This window comes from Motacilla alba, chromosome 29 (assembly GCF_015832195.1).
Source record: "Motacilla alba alba isolate MOTALB_02 chromosome 29, Motacilla_alba_V1.0_pri, whole genome shotgun sequence".
In the NCBI taxonomy this organism is placed as follows: Eukaryota; Metazoa; Chordata; class Aves; order Passeriformes; family Motacillidae; genus Motacilla; species Motacilla alba.
In genome coordinates, this window is record NC_052044.1 from 1,156,598 (window position 1) to 1,176,951 (window position 20,354).

The 20,354-nt window shown below is 65.4% G+C and overlaps 3 protein-coding genes across 4 annotated transcripts in view; all 3 read left to right on the plus strand.

Moving 5' to 3' along the window:
- LOC119712665 overlaps window positions 1-7,193 on the plus strand; it is a 19,704-nt gene extending 12,511 nt beyond the window's left edge. The window contains exons 21-46 of the mRNA XM_038164179.1: window positions 20-29; window positions 392-540; window positions 631-789; window positions 857-990; window positions 1,071-1,158; window positions 1,851-2,027; window positions 2,101-2,318; window positions 2,667-2,770; window positions 2,849-3,018; window positions 3,095-3,217; window positions 3,295-3,446; window positions 3,521-3,618; window positions 3,699-3,816; window positions 3,887-4,088; window positions 4,507-4,658; window positions 4,730-4,815; window positions 4,897-5,020; window positions 5,101-5,183; window positions 5,255-5,403; window positions 5,520-5,691; window positions 5,769-5,837; window positions 5,907-6,025; window positions 6,106-6,244; window positions 6,323-6,359; window positions 6,476-6,585; window positions 6,727-7,193. Of these exons, the coding sequence (XP_038020107.1) occupies window positions 20-29; window positions 392-540; window positions 631-789; window positions 857-990; window positions 1,071-1,158; window positions 1,851-2,027; window positions 2,101-2,318; window positions 2,667-2,770; window positions 2,849-3,018; window positions 3,095-3,217; window positions 3,295-3,446; window positions 3,521-3,618; window positions 3,699-3,816; window positions 3,887-4,088; window positions 4,507-4,658; window positions 4,730-4,815; window positions 4,897-5,020; window positions 5,101-5,183; window positions 5,255-5,403; window positions 5,520-5,691; window positions 5,769-5,837; window positions 5,907-6,025; window positions 6,106-6,244; window positions 6,323-6,359; window positions 6,476-6,585; window positions 6,727-6,854 (3,270 nt within the window). The 3' untranslated portion in view covers window positions 6,855-7,193. The remainder of the gene's footprint in view (window positions 1-19; window positions 30-391; window positions 541-630; window positions 790-856; window positions 991-1,070; window positions 1,159-1,850; window positions 2,028-2,100; window positions 2,319-2,666; window positions 2,771-2,848; window positions 3,019-3,094; window positions 3,218-3,294; window positions 3,447-3,520; window positions 3,619-3,698; window positions 3,817-3,886; window positions 4,089-4,506; window positions 4,659-4,729; window positions 4,816-4,896; window positions 5,021-5,100; window positions 5,184-5,254; window positions 5,404-5,519; window positions 5,692-5,768; window positions 5,838-5,906; window positions 6,026-6,105; window positions 6,245-6,322; window positions 6,360-6,475; window positions 6,586-6,726) is intronic.
- Window positions 7,185-8,343, plus strand: APOF (apolipoprotein F). The gene is made up of 2 exons (XM_038164413.1): window positions 7,185-7,341; window positions 7,424-8,343. The coding sequence occupies exon 2, from the start codon at window positions 7,434-7,436 to the stop codon at window positions 8,316-8,318; it is 885 nt and encodes a 294-aa protein (XP_038020341.1). The 5' UTR covers window positions 7,185-7,341; window positions 7,424-7,433; the 3' UTR covers window positions 8,319-8,343.
- Window positions 8,344-9,100: 757 nt separating this feature from the next.
- On the plus strand, window positions 9,101-20,163 carry STAT2 (signal transducer and activator of transcription 2). 2 transcript variants are annotated; one of them, XM_038164402.1, is made up of 24 exons: window positions 9,101-9,239; window positions 9,566-9,832; window positions 9,948-10,079; window positions 10,164-10,314; window positions 10,389-10,487; window positions 10,569-10,661; window positions 10,731-10,809; window positions 10,901-10,986; window positions 11,070-11,218; window positions 11,294-11,452; window positions 12,666-12,818; window positions 13,743-13,763; window positions 15,155-15,248; window positions 15,346-15,402; window positions 15,478-15,561; window positions 15,643-15,741; window positions 16,308-16,443; window positions 16,538-16,587; window positions 17,249-17,337; window positions 17,428-17,561; window positions 18,077-18,265; window positions 18,350-18,407; window positions 18,861-19,744; window positions 19,977-20,163. In XM_038164402.1, exons 3-24 carry the CDS (start codon window positions 9,949-9,951, stop codon window positions 20,102-20,104), a joined length of 3,123 nt encoding a protein of 1,040 aa, XP_038020330.1. In that variant the 5' UTR covers window positions 9,101-9,239; window positions 9,566-9,832; window position 9,948; the 3' UTR covers window positions 20,105-20,163. The 2 variants fall into 2 exon arrangements, with proteins under 2 accessions (XP_038020330.1, XP_038020331.1); XM_038164403.1 differs by having other exon boundaries at window positions 10,000-10,079.
- The last annotated feature ends 191 nt before the right edge of the window (window positions 20,164-20,354 follow it).

Genomic DNA, 20,354 nt, shown 5'->3' on the forward strand with positions numbered 1-20,354 from the left:
CCTTGCCGGGATCTCTTAGGGGCTGCAGGGTCTGTCTCTCCTGGGGGTCCTCAGGGGTTATGGGGTCTGTCCCTGCTGGGGTCCCTCAAGGACTGTGGGGTCTGTCCCTGCTGGGGTTCCTCAGGGGCTGTGGGGTCTGTCCCTGCTGGGGTCCCTCAAGGACTGTGGGGTCTGTCCCTGCTGGGGTTCCTCAGGGGCTGTGGGGTCTGTCCCTGCTGGGGTCCCTCAAGGACTGTGGGGTCTGTCCCTGCTGGGGTTCCTCAGGTTCCTCAGGGGCTGTGGGGTCTGTCCCTGCTGGGGTTCCTCAGGGGCTGTGGGGTCTGTCCCTTTTGGGAGTCTCTCAGGGGCTGTGGGGTCTATCCTGCAGGACTGTGGGGTCCCTCCCTGCCAGGGACCCCCAGGGGGCTGTGGGGGTCCCTGACAGCCGTGTCCCCCCAGGACTGGGAGCAGCGGCAGGAGGAGGACACGCTGCTGATCGAGAGGATCCTGCTGCTGGTGCGCAACGTGCTGCACGTGCCCCCGGACCCCACAGAAGAACAGGTACCAGGACACGGCCCTTCCCTGGCTCCCTGACAGATCTGGGGCCTCAGCGGCTCCATGGTGACCTTGACACCCCGCCACCATCCCCAGCAGGGCGTGGACGGTGACGCCAGCGTGCACGACCGGGTGCTGTGGGCGCTGCACATCAGCGGCATGGACGACCTGCTGAAATTCCTGGCCAGCGCCCAGGTGGAGCAGCAGTGGGCTCTGCACGTCCTGGAGATCATCTCCCTCATGTTCCGTGACCAGGTGAGCTGGGCCGGGAGGGCAGGGCAGGGTGGCAGAGCCCCCACGGTGCTGACAGAGCTGCTGGCAGAGCCCAGAGGAGCTGGCGGCGCTGGGACAGGGGACAGCAGGGGCCGAGCACGGGGAGGACACGCGGGAGCTGGAGACCTTGCGGCAGAGAGAGCTGGCAGAGAAGAGAACCCGGGCGCTGCAGCGCACGTCCAGGTGAGGAGGGGGCACCCCTGTGGCCAGGATGGGACCCCCGAGGTGGGGACAGCATCGCTCAGCCCCTGTCCCCTGCCCAGGCATTCCCGCTTTGGTGGCTCCTACGTCCTGCAGGGCGTCAAGTCCATTGGGGACCGGGACGTGGTGTTCCACAAGGGGCTGCACAATGTGAGTGTGGGGCAAGGGCACGGGGCTGGGGACATGGCAGGGGGCACGGGGACAGGGATGTGTGTGGAATGTGGTGCTGGGGACGTGGCAGGGGGCACGGGGACAGGGATGCGTGTGGGACGTGGTGCTGGGGACGTGGCACAGGGTGGAGGGACAAGGACGTTGTTCCTCCAACAGCGTTGGTGGTGGGAGGTGCAGGAATGTGGTGAGGGGCACAGGTATGGGGACATGGTGGGGGCACGGGGCTGGGGACAGGGTAAGGGGTAGGGAAACAGGAACGTGGGTGGGACATGAGGCCAAAGATGGGGTGAAGGATGTGGCAGGTGGCACTGGGATGTGGATGTGGGTAGGGGGCACAGGTATGGGGACATGGTGGGGGGCACACAACCAAGGAGGTGGCAGTGGGCACAGGGACAAGGCTGTTGGGACAGGGACACGGTGTGGGGCATGGGGCCAGGTGCATGGTGGGGGGCTCTGGGATGGACATGAGGCAGCAGTCCCATTGAGATGGGAATGTGGGTGGGGGGCACAGGGACAGGGACATAGGTGGGACACAGGCTTGGAAGATGGGATGTGGAGCACAGAAGCAGGGGTGCTGTGGGGCTCCAGGGCAGGGACATAGTGCATGGCACAGAGACAGGGACGTGGTAGGAGGCACCACGGGATAAATGCAGCCACTCCATCCCCTGCAGCTGAAGAGCTACACCCACGACCTGGGCAAGGAGCCCCGGCGGCTGCCCCGGCGCCGACAGGCCGCCCCCGAGGCCGAGCCCTCCCGCCGCTCCGCCCGCAACGTGCGGCTCTTCCTGCGCCACTTCTGCCTGGACTTCCTGGAGGGCTGCTACAACCGCCTGATGCTGCTGGTCAAGGTGAGGGGCGGCAGGGCTGGGACCCCCTCTCCATCCTGTGGAACCCCCGCTGAGACCCCCTGGTCGCCCCCAGGACCAGCTGGTGCGGGAGAAGGCTCAGCAGCACGATGAGACCTATTACCTGTGGGCCACCGCCTTCTTCATGGCCTTCAACCGGCTCCACGGCTTCCGGCCCGAGCTGGTGTCCGAGACCGTGGGGGTCCGAGCCTTCCACTTCATCGAGCAGAACCTCACCACCTATTACGAGATGGCACTGATGGACAAGAAGGAGGCAACAACCTGGGCCCGCAGGTGAGCACCTTGGACCCCCCCCAGGGCAGCTGAGACACCCTTTGGCGGTGGATCCCAGGACCTGGGGTTCTCTTTGAGACTGCTCATGGTGTCTGGGACCTTCTGGAAACCTGGGATACCCCCAATGCCTGGGACTCCTTGGGCATCTGGGACACACCTTGGTGTCTGGGACCCTCAACTGCTTGGGTTCCCCTGGTGCCTGGGACTCCCTGGACACTTGTGACCTCCCTGGTGCCTGGAACACCCTGGGAATCCAGGAACCCTTGGGCACCCGGGACTCTCTATGTTGCCTGGAACCCCCCCCAACTACCTGGGAACCCCCCTGAGCATCTGTGACCCCCCCCCCAGGATGCACTTGGCCCTGAAGGCGTACCAGGAGCTGCTGCGGACGGTGCAGGAGATGGATCGCTCCCCGGAGCAGGCGGTGCGGGACAGCAGCCAGGTCATCAAGAGTGAGTTCCTCTGTCCCTCTGCCCATCCCTGGGGTGTCCCTGACCCCACACCCTTCCCACCGCCACCCTCCTCCCTAGGCAACATCTTCTACCTGATGGAATACCGGGAGCTCTTCCTCACGCTCTTCCGCAAGTTCGACGAGACCAAGCAGCCGCGCAGCTTCCTGCGGGACCTGGTGGAGACGGCCCACCTCTTCCTGCGCATGCTGGAGCGCTTCTGCCGCGGCCGTGCCAACCTCGTGGTGCAGGTGGGATGTGGCTGCCCTGCCTTGGGGGTCCCTGGGGGTCAGGCAGCCCCTCCTGACCCCATCCTTGCCCCCCCAGAGCAAACGGGTGCGGAGGAAGAAGAAGAAGCCTCAAGCGCCAGCGGTCGCCGCCCAGCCCAGCGCCGCGGAGCTGGAGCACCTCTGGGAAGGATTGGCCCCGCAGGTCCAGGCCTGCCTGGAGGTACCAGGGAAGGGTCCAGCCCCACGGGGTGTTCTGGGGGTGCTGGTGGGGCACAACGTAACCCTGTCCTGCCCCAGGGCGAGGTGCCCCTCCCCGAGGACGTGGTGCCCTTCGATGCCACCTCGGAGACGCCGGTGGAGGAGCAGCGTGCCGAGGCTCTGCTGCGGATCCAGGAGTGCCTGCGGGATTCCCGCGTGCCCCAGGCCCTGCAGCTGCTGCGCTCAGCCAGGTACCTGCACCGCGGTGCCCATCTCGTGCCCGGGCCGTGGGGACACAGTGCCAGCCTGTCCCCACCGTCCCCAGGGAGGTCTGGCCCGAAGGGGATGTGTTTGGATCCACGGACGTGGGGCCGCCCGAGGAGACCCGGCTGCTGCGGGAGATCCTCGTCACTCCCCTGCCCAGTGAGTCCCCACCTGTGACCCTGGGAAGTGGGAAAACTTTGTGCCGGGGCACTGCAGACCCTCAGCACGTCCCCCCACAGGACACGCACCCGCCGAGCCCGAGGAGCCGGAGGAAGAGGAAGAAGAGGACGAGGAAGAGGAGGAGCAGACCGTGCAGGTGTCAGAGAAGGAATTCAATTTCCTCGACTACCTGAAGCGGTGAGGAGGGTTCGGGGAGGGCCGGGGGGTCCCTCTGCGGGGCGGCCGCACTGACGGGGCTGCCGGGCAGGTTCGCCTGTGCCCCCGTGGTGCGGGCACTGGTGCTGCTGCTGCGGGGCTACGCGCGGAACAGCGCGCGCACCAACCACTGCGCCGCGCGCCTGCTGCACCGCCTGGCCCGCGACCTGCGCATGGAGCCCCTGCTCTTCCAGCTCTCCCTCTTCGCCCTCTTCCACCGCCTGCTCAGCGACCCCGCGGCTGCTGCTCACCAGGTCAGACAGGGCTCTGAGTCCCTCCCTGGGAGGGGTCTGTTCCTGCAGCCCCCAGCCCCCCTCAGTCCCCAGAATCTCCCAGCCTTGCTCTGTCCCTGCAGCCCCCAGCCCCACTCAGTCCCTGGAATCTTCCAGCCCTCCTCTGTCCCTGCAGCCCCCAGCCCCACTCAGTCCCCAGAATCTCCCAGCCTTGCTCTGTCCCTGCAGCCCCCAGCCCCGCTCAGTCCCCAGAATCTCCCAGCCTTGCTCTGTCCCTGCAGCCCCCAGCCCCACTCAGTCCCCAGAATCTCCCAGCCTTGCTCTGTCCCTGCAGCCCCCAGCCCCACTCAGTCCCCAGCAGCCCCCAGCCCTGCTCAGTCCCCAGCAGCCCCCAGCCCTGCTCTGTCCCTGCAGCCTCTCCCCCTCCTGCTGTCCCCAGGAGCTGGTGACCTTGGCCAAGTTCATTCTGGGCAAGTTCTTTGCGCTGGCGGCCACCAACAAAAAGGCCTTTGTGGAGCTGCTCTTCTGGAAGAGCCCTGCCATCGTCTGTGAGATGACCAAGGGCTACAGCTCCCTGCAGGAGGGAGAGGGGTGAGTGGGGCCGGGGAGGGGGCTGCCACTCCCTCCTCCCCTCCCCTCACCTCCCTTCTGCCCCTCCCCAGGACCACCCGGAGCCGGGTGCCCCCCTGGACCCCCCAGGAGGAGCAGGAGCTGCGGGAGCTGTACTGGAAGTACAAGGAGGTGGAAGGTACTGGGGGTCTCGGGGGTCTCAGTGGGACTCCTGGGGGGGTGGCAGGGGCTCTGTCCCTGCATCCTCCCTGTCCCACAGGCGGGGACATCATCGCTGCCATCCTGGCCCGTCTCCCGACGCCCGGGCGGACACGGAAGCAGGTGGTGAAGCAGCTGGTGAGGATGGGGCTGGCCAGCAGTGCCAAGGACTTCCCGCGGGAGAGGTGGGTCAGGGACCCCCGGGGACAGGGCAGGGACCCCCGGGGACAGGGCAAGGACCCACGGCTGTTTCCCACCCCCCCAGGAAGGGCACCCACATCGTGCTGTGGACGCAGGAGCAGGAGGAGGAGCTGACGCGGCTCTTCGAGGAGTTCCAGGGCTCGGACGGTGAGCTGGGCACGGGGGGCAGAGCCCAAAAATCCCCCTGTAGCCCCCCACGCTGACTCTCCTCCCCACAGACGTCCTGGGGAACATCATGAAGCAGCTGACGGCGCGGCGCTCGCGGGCTCGGGTGGTGGAGAAGCTGCTGGGGCTGGGGCTGGTGGCTGAACGCAAGGAGCTGTACAAGAAACGCCGGAGGAAGAGCCATGGCCCCGGCCCTGGGCAGGTATGGGGGGCTGGAGGGTGCTGGGCTGTGCCCTGGGGGTGCTGTCCCACCCTGGGGGCACCCAAACACAACCTGTCCCCATCCTGGGGACACCCAAACACTGCTGGCTCCCACAGGCTGCCACAGGTGTCCCGGCCATGCCAGCTCAAGACAGCTCAGGAGAGGATGAGGACAGCGAGGAGGAGGAAGAGGAGGATGAGGATGAAGCAGAGGGAGGCCTCACGGAGGAGCACTGGGTGCCTGAGGAAGGGGCTGGGCAGGACCTGGCACAGCACCTGCATCAGGAAGGTGGGCGAGGGGCTCCAAACCCCCCAGCTGGGCTTGGCCGAGGGGCTGGATCCTGTGTCACCTTGTGCTGTCCCCAGGGCTGGCCGGGCCCCTGCGGTGGCTGGAGAACTGCCTGCGGAGGGCAGCAGGGGACCGCGAGGAGGACGGTGAGTGGCGTGGGGGTCGGCTGGGGGGGAATGCGGGTCAGGGTCCCTCTGACGGCGCTCCCGGGCCAGGCGTGTCCCACCCGGTGCCGCTGGTGCCGCTGACGGAGGAGAACGAGGATGCCATGGAGGACCGGCGCTTCCGGAGCCTGCTGCGGCAGCTGGGGCTGCGGCCCCCCGCCAGCGAGCAGGTGACGTCCCTGTCCCCATCCATGCCTGTCCCCATCCCTGTCCCCAGCACAGCCCTGCAATGTCCCCCCTGTCCGCCCAGGAATCCTTCTGGCGCATCCCGGCCGCCCTCACCCCGCAGCAGCTCCGGCGCGCGGCCGCCTCCATCGCCCACCGTGGCCCCCCAGGGTCCCCCCAGCACCTGCCAGAGCCACCCAGGTGCCCCCAGGAGCCAGCTGCAGGTGAGGGGGGGGGCTGGGGGTGCGGGACCCCCAGGTGTGGGGCTGGCTCTGAGCCCCTCTCCTTGTGCCCCTCTGCAGAGCCGCTGCCGGCAGGGCTGGGATCAGACTCGGAGAGGTGAGAGCAGAGTTCCCCTCTCGGCTTGTGGGGTCCGGGTTTGGGGGGGTCTTCTCCCTGCTTGGGGAGGGGATCTGACCCCCTGCGTTCTCCCTGAGCTGTGCCAACCCCTGCAGTGAGGAGCCTGTCCCTGTCCCCGTCCCTGTCCCCAGCCCGGTGCAGCCGCGCACCAAGAGGTGCCGGGAGCTCGCCAGCGAGGATGAGGATGAGGATGGTGGGAGCTCAGGTGGGTTCAGCCCCTCCGCTCGCTCCTGGGGGGCTGAGTGGGCTCTGGGTGTCACCAGGGGCACTGCTGGGTCGGGGTTGTGCTGTCCCTGTCCCCTTTGCCACATCCCTGGGGGGCTCAGCCCTCTCCCTCCATCCACAGGCACCGAGCCGGCCCCAGCAGCTCCCTGCGAGGAGGAAGATGAGGAGGAGGAGGAGGATCCACAGCCCCGGGGAAGGCGGAAGCGCATCCGCTGCCTGGAAGAGGAAGATGAGGAGGAGGAGGACTGAGTGGCTTCCCATACCCTGCCTGTGCCCAGGCCTTGTGCTGTTCCCTGGGCTTTTTGCAGATTTTATTGGATTTCTGCAGGTTTTCTGCAGTTTTTCTGGGATTTCTACAGGTTTTCTGGGGTTTCTGCAGATTTCCTTCTGCAGGTTTTGATGCTGTTTTTAAAGGCTGCACAAGCAACCGGTTTCTCCACCTTCCCCCACCCTTCCCCTGCTGTCACCATCTCCCTGTTTTACCCCAAATCCCCTCTTTTTCCTCACCTGTTGCGTTTGGTTATTTTTTATCCTAAAACTTTTTAAATCCGGACAGGGCCTCAATAAATAAAAGTGACTTTTGCCCTTCTTGGGTGTGTGTGGGTCTGCAGGGGGCCTCAGGGAGTGCCCAGTCCCTGTCCCTGTGTCGCAACTCCCTGATAACCACGGCTATAAAGGGGTCACGGGGCCGGCCTGGCCGCAGCAGCCGGACAGGGCGGGGGACAGCGGCGAGCGGGTGAGGAGCCGGGGCACGGGGCGGGCACGGGGGGCCGCGGCCGCGGGGGTCTGACGGGGCTCTGTCCTTCTCCTGCCTCCAGAGCCGCCACCATGCCCCGGCTCCCGCTCTTCCTCCCGCTCCTCATCCTCAGCCGCGCTGTGGCCGTGTCCGTCGTCACCCCTGGGCCGGCTGCCGGTGACCGGGCGCTGCTGGCCGAGCTGGCGGGGCCGGCAGCGCCCGTCCCACCGCGGGTACCGTGCCAGACCCTTCACCCCGACACCCTGCCCGGCTTCTCCCGGCTGCCGGCGCTGCCCCGCGGCCTGGCCCGTGCCGCCATGACCCTGGCACTGCTCAGGGCCGGCTGTGCCCCCCAGGCCGAGGCCGAGGCGCTGGAGCTGGCGCGGGACTTGGGGACCCCCACGGCCGCGGCGCTGCTGCGGGGGCTGGCGCGGCTCCCGGGCGCTCCGGCCCCGCGGCCGCTGGCCCTGCTGCTCCTCAGCCTGGCACGGCCGGGGGGCTCCGCCTGCGTGGATCCCACCGGGCTCCGGACCCCCGCGCCCGGCACGGAGCCCGCGGCACGCTCGGCTCGGCGCGGCCGGGAATTCCCGGGGGTCCGGCCGTGCCGCGGCGCCGTGCGACGCCGGCGGGAGGATGAGGACGCCTGCAGCCCCCCGGGGGAGCGGGAAGCCCACCGGGTGCTGGAATGGGTACCGGGAGTCAGCATCTTCTACAACCTGGGTACCAGCGTCTACTTCGCCTACCAGGGCTGCGAGGCCACGGCGTCCACGCGGGCGCTGGAGGCCGCCGAGGACCTGGGCTACGCCGGGCTGGCCGCGCTCACCGGGGGCCTGGGGGGCCCGGTGGCCATGGGGGTGCAGCTGGGGCTGCAGCCGGGGCTCAAGGCCGGCGTGCGGGCGCTCATCGGCTACTTCACGTCGGCCGGGGAGCCCTCGCCGGTGCCCACCGCCCACAGCGGCGCCGTGGTCATCGTCTGAATAAAGGGCCACGTGTGGCAGCCGGTACCGGGTCGTTGCTCGGGGCGGCTGGGGACGGATCGATGCGGGGTCACCCCGCCCTGGGGCAGCCGGAGCTTGGCCGTGCGGTGGCCTGAGCCACGTGGTGGCAGCTGGGCTGGGCTTGTCCCTGTCCCTCTGTGGCTCTGTCGCTGTCCTTATAGGCCCAGCCCTGTCCCCACAGCCAGTCCATCCCAGCGGCCACACTGTCGCTGTCCCCATGGCTCTTTCCCTCTCTCCCTCCAGCCTGTCCCTGTCCCCAGGGCTCTGTGTCCCTTTCCCCATGGCTCTGCCCTTGTCCCCATCCCTGCAGTTTTCTCCCTGTCTCCCTGACTCTGTACCCCTGTCCCCACAGCTTGTCACTGTCCCCACGGCTCTGCCCGTGTCCCCACAGCTCTGCCCTTGTCCCCATGGCTTGTTCCCATTCCCATGGCCTGTCCCCATTGCTCATAGGGTCATCCCTGTCCCCATGGGCTGTCCCAGTCCCCTCTGTCCCTGTCCCCATGGCTCGGTCCCTGTCCCCAGGCTGTCCCCATCCCCCTGGCTGTGTCGCTGTCGCTGTCCCCCTGTCCCCATGGCTCTGTCCCTGTCCTTAGGGCCTGCCCCTGTCCCCACGGGCTGTCCCGGTCCCCTCTGTCCCTGTCCCGGTCCCCCCGCCCATCCCGGGCCGCCGCCGTTCCCTCCCCTGCTCCCCGCTGACCCCGCCCCCAATGGCCACGCCCCAACAACAACCCCGCCCACATGACCACGCCCCTTCATGTGACGTAAAATTGGGGAAATGAACAAACATGCCCCAAGCCGCCTGCCGCGGGGGCGTGGCCTCGGCGCCGCTCTCCGCCAATCACCGAGCAGAGCTGGGAGGGGGCGTGGCCAGCCCGCCTTCCTGCTCCGGTGCCGGCGGAGGTGGGTCGGGGGTCCCGGGGGGGACATGGGCGGTTCTGGAGCCCGGGAGGCCCCAGGGGAGGGGGGCACAGGCAGGGGACCCCGGCTGGGGCACACGACGCGTCCCTTGGGGGGCTGTCCCGCTGGGCGGGGGGCGTTCGGGGGCACCCCTCCCACCGGGGGTGCCCGGGGGGTTGGATGGGGGTCCGCTCTAGGGGGGTCTCTGAGGAGGGGCCTGGGGTGCTGCATAAGGGGTGCTGGGGGTCCTCATGTGGGTGTTCTGTGCCTGTGCCCCCCGCTCCGGGTGGGGAACCCCCCCCTGGGCTCACCCCCTGCTCCCACCGCAGGACGCGGCTGCCGGTCCGCGGCCACCGCAGCGGGAGAGGGGGGACCCCCGGGAGCTGCCGGGGCTGAACCAGAGCTGAGGGACCCCCGGACCACCCAGAACCAGAGCAGAGGGACCCTCGGGAGCAGCCAGAACCAGAGAAGAGGGACCCCCGGGAGCAGCCGGGGTTAAGCAGGAGCAGAGGAACCCCCGGGACCACCCAGAGCCGAGCAGGAGCAGAGGGACCCCCGGGAGCAGAGGGACCCCGGGCCGCCGGTGCTGCAGGCAGGTACGTGGGGTGCAGATGTGCCCAGCTGGCACCAACACGCGGTTCTTTCTCATCCTCCGGTCCCGCCGTGGCCCCAGGGGGGTCCCGGGACGCCCCTGACCCGCTGTCCCCCCAGCATGGCGCAGTGGCAGGAGGTGCAGAGCTTGGCCAACACTTACCTGGAGCAGGTGCACCAGCTGTACGCGGGCTCGGCGCTGCCCATGGCCGTGCGGCAGTCCTTGGCCGCCTGGATCGAGAGCCAGAACTGGTAACGGGGAGGGAACCGGGGCTGGGGGCGGCACCGGGGGGGCGCGGGCAGGGCCGAGCCGGTGCTGAGCCCCCGCTGCCGCAGGCGCCAGGCGGCGGAGCCGCTCTGCTCGCAAGCCCGCATGCTGTTCCACTCCTTACTGGTGCTACTGGGAGAGCGCCTGGGCAGCCTGGGCTCGGACCGCGAGGATTTCATGCTGAAGCACAACCTGCGCAAAGCCCACCGCGACCTCCAGGTGCGCTTCGGGGCTGGGGGAGCGCCGTGGGGAGGGGTCTCCGCGCCGCGCTCATCCCCCCGAGCCCCCCGCAGGCTCAATTCGAGGAGCAGCCGGAGACTTTCGCCAACCTGGTGGCCAACCTGCTGCAGGAGGAGCGGCGGATCCTGCGCCAGGGCCAGGCGGGGGGGCAGGTAGGGCAGGGCTGTGTGTCCCCCTCCCACACCCCGGGGGTCCCGCGGCCGCTGCCCCCCACCCCTTGTCTCCCTCCTTAGGGGGGTGCGGCCCCCACGCCCAGCCCAGCCCCGGAGAGCGGCCGGGAGCAGCAGATCCAGCGGCGCTTGGCCGAGTTCCACACGGCCCTGCAGGTAACCCCCGACCCCCCCCGAGCCCCCCGGGGGCTGCTCGGCCCCTCCTGACCCCCCCTGTGCCCGCAGGAAGCCGAACGAGCCTTCAGGCACCTGGAGGATTTGCAGGATGCCTTCGACTTCTGCTACAAGGTGCACTACCGGCCAGGTGAGCCCCACGCCGGGGAGATTGGGGGGTGGGCACTGCCCCGCGCCCCCCCGAGCCCCCCAAAACCCTGAGCCCGCTCCTCTGGCCGCAGGTGAGGAGAGGAACCAGGACTCCGGGTACCTCCAGGAGCTCCAGTCCCTCCAGGCCAAGCTGCAGAACCTGGACCGGCAGCGGCGCGTGAGGAGGGGGCGGCCGGGCTGGATTTTGAGGGGGGTCGTGCCCACCCTGAGCACCCCCCTGAGAGCCGCCTGTCCCCCCAGGAGGTGCTGGCACAGATGCAGCAGCTCTTGGGGCGCAGCGAGACCCTGCAGGAGCTGCTGCAGCAGGAGCTGGGGGGCTGGCGGGCGCGGCAGCAGCGCCTGTGCCTGGGGGGCCCCGGCGACACCAACCTGCGCCCGCTGGAGACCTGGTAGGGCTCGGGGGGGCTCGGGGGGCTCGGGGGGCTGCAGCCGGGACCCCTCTGAGCTCCCTGAGCTCCCCGCAGGTTCACGGAGCTGGGCCAGGGGCTGTTCCAGCTGCGGCAGCTGCTGCGGGCGCTGGGCGACCTGCGACAAAAGGTGACCTACGCCAGGGACCCGCTGGAGGCGGAGACGCCCCTGCTGGAGCAGCGGCTGCAGGAGCAGCTCACGCACCTGCTGAAGAGGTGCGGGCCCGGGGCTGGGCCGGGAGGGCTCGGGGTGGAGAGCAGGGAAAGGTTCTTCTCCAGAGGGTGGAGGAGCGCTGGGGCGGCTCTCCAGGGAATGGTGACCGAGGCTGACAGAGCTCCGGGAGGGTTTGGACAGCGCTCCCAGGCACGGGGTGGGATTTTTGCAGGGTCTGGAGTGGGATCGGCGATCCTGGTGGGTCTCTGGCAGCTCTGGGTGTTCTGTAATTCAGGAGGTCAGGGAGGGTTTGGGCAATGCTCTTGGATTTGGGGGAAAATTTGTGGTGTCCTGTGCTGGGCTGGACTTTGATCCTGATGGGTCCCTTCCAGCTCTGGGTGTTTGGACGCCACTCAAATGTTGAAATTTAGGACAGGGCCGGTTTTGGGGTTGTCTCATGCCAAACCAGGATCATCGTGATGGGTCCCTTCCATCTCCGGGTGTTTGGACACCACTCAAACATTGGGATTCAGGACTGGGCAGGTTTTGGGGTTGTCCCTTGCCAGGAGTTTGACTCCTGATGGGTCCCTTCCATCTCTGGGTGTTTGGACGCCACTCAAATGTTGAAATTTAGAGCTGGAGATCATCGTGATGGGTCCCTTCCATCTCTGGGTGTTTGGACACCACTCAGACACTGGGATTCGGGACTGGGCAGGTTTTGGAGTTGTCCCATGCCAGGAGTTTGACTCCTGATGGGTCCCTTCCATCTCTGGGTGTTTGGACACCACTCAAACACTGGGATTTGGGACTGGGCAGGTTTTGGAGTTGTCCCATGCCAGGAGTTTGACTCCTGATGGGTCCCTTCCATCTCTGGGTGTTTGGACACCGCTCAAACACTGGGATTTGGGACTGGGCAGGTTTTGGGGTTGTCTCATGCCAAACCCGGAGCTGGAGATCATCGTGATGGGTCCCTTCCATCTCTGGCTGTTTGGACACCACTCAAACATTGGGATTCAGGACTGGGCAGGTTTTGGGGTTGTCCCTTGCCAGGAGTTTGACTCCTGATGGCTCCCTTCCATCTCTGGCTGTTTGGACACCACTCAGACACTGGGATTTGGGACCGGGCAGCTTTTGGAGTTGTCCCATGGCCAACCAGCAGCTAAACCCGCGTGGCCCTCCTGGCTTCCCTGCACCGCGGGATATTCCAGGGTTTTCCCGAGCGGGGGGGAGGTCGGGGGGCTCTCGGGGCCGCGCTGACCCCCCCGTTCTCCCCAGCGCCTTCGTGGTGGAGCAGCAGCCCAGCACGCCCAACGCGGGCAAGCGGCCGCTGGTGCTGCGCACGGCCGGCAAGTTCTCGAGCCGCGCGCGGCTGCTGGTGCGGCTGCACGACCGCAACCACCGCATGGAGGCCAGGATCCACATCGACAGGTGCGCCAAGGGGCTCCAAAGAGTTCATTCAATTGAATGAAATTAAATTAAATTATTTCCTTTGTGAAATTAAACAGTGTGAAATAATTGAATAGGTATATATATATATACCTCCAAAGAGTTCATTCAATTGAGTGAAATTAAATTCAATTATTTCCTTTGTGGAATTAAACAGTGTGAAATAATTTAATAGGTGTATATATATATATATATATTTGTATAATTTAATATACTGATTTTTAAATTTATTTCATGTATTGTGAATTAGAGATGATGATTATAAATAATAATGATTATATAATTAAATAAATATATATTTATTTATATATAGATATATATAATATATTATATATATAGATTATATATATAGAAATAATATATATTGATTATATAATTAATTATATAAATATAATTAATGATTAGAAATAATGATTATAACTAATTATTTAAATGATTCGATTCTTAGTATAGGCAGTTAAGTTAATTTATTCAATTAAACAATATTTATAGTATTTATATATTAAAATTTAATGTATTAAAGTATTTAATTTGTTCAATCGAATAATAATCACATTATTTATTATATTAACATTTTAATTTATTAATTTATTTAATTTGTTCAACTAAATAATAATTGTTATTTATTATATTAAAATTTTAATTTATTGAATTATTTATTTTATGAAGTTAAATAATAATTATAAATAATAATATTATTTAATATATTACATTTTTAAGTTATTCAATTGAACTATTTAATTTTTAAATTAAATAATAATAAGAAATAATTAGATTATTCAATTAATTCAATTTTTTAATTTATTTAAGTAAATTATTTAAGATCTTAATCCCATCCCTTTATTAATACAACGACAGCTCCGGGACCCCCCCGAGCCCCCCCTGACCCCCCCTTGTCTCTTGCAGGGACCCCCCCAACATCAAAGGGTGAGAGCTGGGACAGCGCTGGAGGGGCTGCGACCCCACCCTGGGGGTCCTGACCCCCCACCCCCGGTCCTGGGGGGGTCCTGAACCCTCCTGCCACCCCTGGGGGTCCTGAACCCCCCCTGCCACCCCTGGGGTGTGACCTGAACCCCCCCCTGCCATCCCTGGGGGGTGACATCAACCCCCCCCCCTGCCGTCCCTGGGCTGGGGGGTCCCTACCGGGGCTGCATCCTTCATGGGTCTCGATTCCCCCCCCCAGCCCCTCTGGGGGTCCTGACCCCCCACCCCCAGTCCTGGGGAGGTCCTGAACCTCCCCTGCCATCCCTCGGGGGTGACCTGAACCCCCCCTGCCACCCCTGGGGGGGGTTCTGAACCCCCACCTCCCATCCCTGGGGTGACCTGAACCCCCCCTGCCACCCCTGGGGTGACCTGAACCCGCCCTGCCACCCCTGGGGAGGGTCCTGAACCCCCCCCGCCATCCCTGGGGTGACCTGAACCCCCCCTGCCATCCCTGGGGTGACATCACCCCCCCCTGCCACCCCTGGGGTGACCTGAACCCCCCTCTGCCACCCCTGGGGTGACCTCAACCCCCTCTGCCACCCCTGGGAAGGGTCCTGAACCCCCCCTGCCACCCCTGGGGTGTGACATCAACCCCCCTCTGCCACCCCTGGGGGGGGTCCTGAACCCCCCCTGCCACCCCTGGGGTGACCTGAACCCCCCCCTGCCGTCCCTGGGCTGGGGGGTCCCTACCGGGGCTGCATCCCTCATGGGTCTCGATCCCCCCCCCAGCCCCTCTGGGGGTCCTAACCCCCCACCCCCGGTCCTGGGGGGGTCCTGAACCCCCCTCTGCCACCCCTGGGAGGGTCCTGAACCCCCACCCAACCCCTGAGGGGTGACCTGAACCCCCCTGCCACCCCTGGGGGGGGGTCCTGAACCCCCCCCGCCATCCCTGGGGTGACCTGAACCCCCCCTGCCACCCCTGGGGTGTGACATCAACCCCCCTCTGCCACCCCTGGGGTGTGACATCAACCCCCCTCTGCCACCCCTGGGGAGGGTCCTGAACCCCCCCTGCCGTCCCTGGGCTGGGGGGTCCCTACCGGGGCTGCATCCCTCATGGGTCTCGATCCCCCCCAGCCCCTCTGGGGGTCCTGACCCCCCCCAGCCCCTGAGGGGTGTCCTGGATCCCTGGGGGGGGTCTGAACCGGGGCTGCTCCCCTCGGGGGTCCCAACCACCCCCAGCTCCTCCCGACTCCCCCACCCGCAGCTGGGCTGTGTCCCCTCCTGGCAGGGGGGTCCTGGCCCCCACCCACAGCCCCCCCACGGGGGTCCCGACCCCCCCACGTGCCCTCCCGGGGGTCCCGACCCCCCCCCCAGCTCCCGCCCGTGCCCCGCAGGTTCCGCCGGTTCAACATCCTGACATCGAGCAGCAAGACGCTCCTGGCCGGGGACAGTCCCCAGGAGGGGCTGGTCTGCGACTTCCAGTACCTCGTAGGGACCCCCCCAGACCCCCAAATCCCCCCCCCGGGCGGGGGGCTCGGTGAGGACCCCCCCCCCCCCCGCCAGGCTGACTCTGCTGTCCCCACAGACGCTGAAGGAGCAGAAGGACAGCAGGGCTGGCAAGGGCAAAGGTGCCAGCGGCGAGGTGGGCACGGGACGGGGCTGGGGGGGCTCTGGGGGGGCCGGGCCGGGTGGTGACAGCGGTGCCACCTCCCCGCAGGGTCCCCTGGTTGTGACAGAGGAGCTGCACCTCATCACCTTCACGCTGGCTTACGCCTACTGCGGGCTGGAGCTGGAGCTGGAGGTGAGGGCTGGGGGTGCTGGGGGGCTTTGGGGGGGCCGGGGGGTCTGGGGACAGCCAGGCTGAGCCCTGTCCCCTCCCCAGGCCACCACGCTGCCCTTCGTCATCATCTCCAACAACAACCAGTTCTCCAGCGCCTGGGCCTCCATCCTCTGGTTCAACATGCTCAGCTCTGACCCCAAGGCGAGCGGGACCCCCTGTCCTGTGCCACCCCTGCCTCGTGTCCCCTGCGCTGCTCCCTGTCCCCTCCCTAGCCCTGCTCCTTGCCCGGTCTCTGTCCTGGTGTCCTGGTTGTCCCCTGTGTCCCCAGTTCTAGGCCTGGTCCGTGCCCTGGTGTAGATCTGTGTCCCCTGGTCCCAGTGCCCTGCCGAATGTCCTTGTCCTCAGTCCTTGTCCCTGGTCCTTGTCCCATCCCCTGCTTTGATGCCTGTCCCCATCTTTTGAACCCCATCGTCTGCCACTTGTCCTCATCCCCTGGTCCCTGTCTTGTCCCTTGATCCCTGTCCCATCCCCTTGTCCCTGTCCCGTCCCTTCATCCCTGTCCCATCCCTTGGTCACTGTCCCATCCCTTGGTCCCTTTCTCCCCTCCTGGTGTCCCCATCTCCTTCCCATGTCCCTGTCCTCCTCCCCATGTCCTCATCCCCTGTTCCAGTTCCCTCCCTCTGTCCCCACCTGTCCCCCAACTGTCCCCAGCCCTGCTCACCCCGTGTCCCCAGCCCCGCTCACCCCGTGTCCCCCCGTGTCCCCAGGCCCAGCAGTTCTTCTCGTCCCCGCCGCCGGCCCCGTGGCCCCGGCTGGCCGAGGTGCTGAGCTGGCAGTTCCAGAGCGTGGCCGAGCGGGGCCTGAGCCGGGACAACCTCCTGATGCTGGCCAAGAAACTCCTGGGTAAGGCCAGGGACACGTGGGGACGCGTGGGGACACGGGGGGGACACCGTGGGACATGGCTGCACTGTCCCCCTCACCCTGCTCTCACCTCAAGGCTCGAAGCCATCGCTGGACAGCACCGTGGCCTGGCCCAAGTTCTCAAAGGTCAGTAGAGCCTGTCCCCTCTGTCCCCATGGCCCTGTCCCCTCTGTCCCCATGGTCCCGTCCCTCCACGTCCCATCCATGTCCCCCCATGTCCCTCCTGTTCCCCCCTGTCCCCCATCCCCATGTCCCTCCATGTCCCTCCATGTTCCCCCATCACCATGTCCCTCCATGTCCCACTGTCTCCTGTCCCTTCCATGTCCCTCCATGTCCCCATGTCCCACTGTCCCCTGTCCCCTCCATGTCCCTCCATGTCCCACCATCCCCATGTCCCTCCATGTCCCCATGTCCCACTGTCTCCTGTCCCTTCCATGTCCCTCCATGTCCCTCCATGTCCCTCCATGTCCCCATGTCCCTCCATGTCCCCATGTCCCACTGTCTCCTGTCCTCTCCATGTCCCTCCATGTCCCCGTGTCCCTCCATGTCCCCATGTCCCACTGTCCCCTGTCCCTCCATGTCCCCCTGTCCCCTCCATGTCCCTCCATGTCCCTCCATGTCCCCATGTCCCACTGTCCCCTGTCCCTTCCATGTCCCTCCATGTCCCTCCATGTCCCCATGTCCCCCATCCCCATGTCCCTCCATGTCCCCCTGTCCCCCCCCATGTCCCCATGTCCCCCTGTCCCCCCCCATGTCCCCATGTCCCCCTGTCCCCTCCCTCCTGCAGGAAGGACCCACCGGTTTCTCCTTCTGGGCCTGGCTGGACGGGATCCTGGGGCTGCTGCAGGAGCACCTCAAGCAGCTCTGGAAGAACGGGTAGGAGCGGGGCTGGGGGGCTGGGGAGGGGGCTGGGGGGGCGTGGGGAGGGGGCTGGGGGTCCCCGGGAGCTGACGGTGCCTCCCCCAGACTCATCCTGGGCTTCGTGAGCCGCAAGCAGGTGGAGAAGCTGCTCAAGACCAAGCGGACGGGGACGTTCCTGCTGCGCTTCAGCGAGAGCGTCCTCGGGGGTGTCACCTTCACCTGGGTGGAGCACGAGACAGGTGGGTGACACCCCCAGGACACCCCCAGGCTGTGCTGGCCAGCAGTGAAAGCCTCTGGAGAGAGGGGATTTTCCAAGTCCACGGTGAGGTTTATCATGCCTGATAAACCTTTGTCCTGACCAAATTTTGGTTTGAAACCTGGAGGTTCAGATCCTTTGAGAAGGTCAGTGCCCTCACCAAGGCACAGAAAAGAAACCTCCATCCCCTGAAGTTTGGCAAGCAAGAGGAGAAATCCAGATTTAGGTTAGAAATGGATGGGAATGGTGGACCTGAATTCAGGTTTAGGATAAAAATGGACGGGAATGGTGAAGCTGAATTCAGGTTTAGGTCAAAAATGGATGGGAATGGTGAAGCTGAATCCAGATTTAGGTCAAAAATGGATGAGAATGGTGGAGCAGAATTCAGCTTTACGTTAAAAATGGACGAGAATGGTGAAGCTGAATTCCCATCTCCAGCACAGCTTCCTGTGGGACACAGTGTCACCCCTCCGGCTGACCCCGCTGTCCCCCCCGCAGGGTCCCCCATTTTCCACGCCGTGGAACCCTACACGGCCTCGGAGCTGGTGTCCCTGGCCCTGCCCGACATCATCCGTGACTACCACATGAGCCTGGAGGAGAAGAATCCAGAAAACCCCCTCAAGTTCCTGTTCCCCAACACCCCCCGGGACGAGGCTTTTGGGCCCTACTACAGCCAGAGGATGGAGGGTACGGCCTGGCACGGCCTGGCACGGCCTGGGACTGAGCCAGGGCAGCACCTGCCACCCCCCTGACCCCTCTCTTTGTCCCCAGGGAACCTGAGCGAGTCCCAGAAGTACCTGAACCGGCGCCTCATCCGCGTGTCCTCCAGGTGTGGGGCTGTGGGGACACCTCCGGGAGCCTATGGGGTCCCCTGACCCCAGTCCCTGACCCCGACCCCAGTCCCTGACCCCGACCCCAGTCCCTGACCCCAACCCCGATCCCTGACCCCAGTCCCTGACCCCGACCCCAGTCCCTGACCCTGACCCCGATCCCCAAACCCAATCCCTGAGCCCGACACCGATCCCTGATCCCTGACCCCAGTCCCTGACCCCAATCTCTGACCCCGACACCGATCCCCAACCCCAAATCCCTGACCCTGACCCCAATCCCTGACCCTGACCCCGATCCCCGACCCCAATCCCTGACCCTGATCCTCAACGCTGATCCTCAGCCCCGATCCCTGACCCCAGTCCCTGACCCCAATCCCTGACACCAATCCCTGACCCTGATCCCTGACCCCAACCCCGATCCCTGACCCCGACCCCGCTGTCTCTCCCTCCAGGCCGCCCAACAAGCGGCAGACCGAGGAGGAGCTGCTGGTGGCCACCGAGACCCTGGAGACGCTGCAGCTGCAGCCCCGAGGGCAGGGGACACCTGGCAGCTTGGGGACACCTCAGGGGGTGGCCGTGAGCCCAGGGGCACTGCAGGTGGTGGCCACGAGCCCAGGGATGGCGCAGGTCACCTCTGGGAATCTGGGGACACCGCAGCTGGTGGCCATGAGCCCAGGGACACTTCAGGTCACCTCTGGGAATCTGGGGACACCACAGGTGGTGGCCACAAGCCCGGGGACACTACAGGTGGTGGCCACAAGCCCAGGGACGCTTCAGGTCACCTCTGGGAGCATAGGGACTCTTCAGAAGGTGGCCGTGAGCCCAGAGACACTGCAGGTCACCCCTGGGACCCTGGGGACACCACAGGTGGTGGCCACAAGCCCGGGGACGCTGCAGCCCACGGGCTTGGGGACGCTGCAAGCACAGCCCCAAAGCCTGGAGCCACCACAGGTGACATCAGGCGTCCCCAACATGCAGGGGACACTGCAGGTGGCACCAGGGGCTGTGGGGAGCGTGCAAGTGCTGCCTGGGGGGCTGCAGGTGGGCTATGGGGACCTGGGGACGCTGCAGGGGACAGTGGGCACTGTGGGGACTGTGGAGCCACCGCGGGTCCCCGAGGAGCAGGGGACACTGCCAGCGGAGCTGAGGGACCTGGAGCTGCTGCCAGGGGGACAGGACATGCAGGAGCTGCTGCAGGGGAGCCGGGACGTGCAGGAGCTGCTGCAGTCGCTGGAGGGGCTGGAGGCGACCCCGGGGACACTGGGGACACTGGGGGTGGCCGAGCTGATGCCCGACGTGGTGGCAACCTTGGAGGAGAGCTTCCAGCTGAGCCCTGGTGAGTGTCGGGGCTGGGGTGGGGACAGAGCTGTCCCCTGGGCACTGCCCTGTCCCCAGGGCACTGCCTTGTCCCCCAGGGCACTGCTCTGTCCCCTGGGCACTGCCCTGTCCCCCTGGGCACTGAGCTGTCCCCTGGGCACTGCCCTGTCCCCTGGACACAGAGGTGTCCCCTGGGCACTGAGCTGTCCCCAGGGCACTGAGCTGTCCCCGTGGCACTGTCCCCACCGCAGGCAGCGCCGCTCTCCTGGACCAGCACGACCCGTTCCTGCCGCAGCCCGAGGACTCGGCCCTGCCCTCCGTCCCCTCCCTGTTCACCGACTTCCCCCCGCTGCACATCGACGCCAGCGACTTCCAGTGACCCCTCCCGGTCCCCTCCCTCCCGGGGACCTCTCCCGGTCCCTTCCCTCCCAGTGACCTCTCCCGGTCCCTTCCGTCACGGGGACCTCTCCCCAGTCCGTTCCAGCGACGCCTCCCTGGTCCCTTCCCTCCCGGGGACCCCTCCCCGGTCCCTTCCCTTCCCTCCTCGGTGACTTCTCTCCCAGGGACCCCTCCCCGCTCCCCTCCCTCCCGGGGACCCCTCCCCGGTCCCTTCCCTTCCCTCCTCGGTC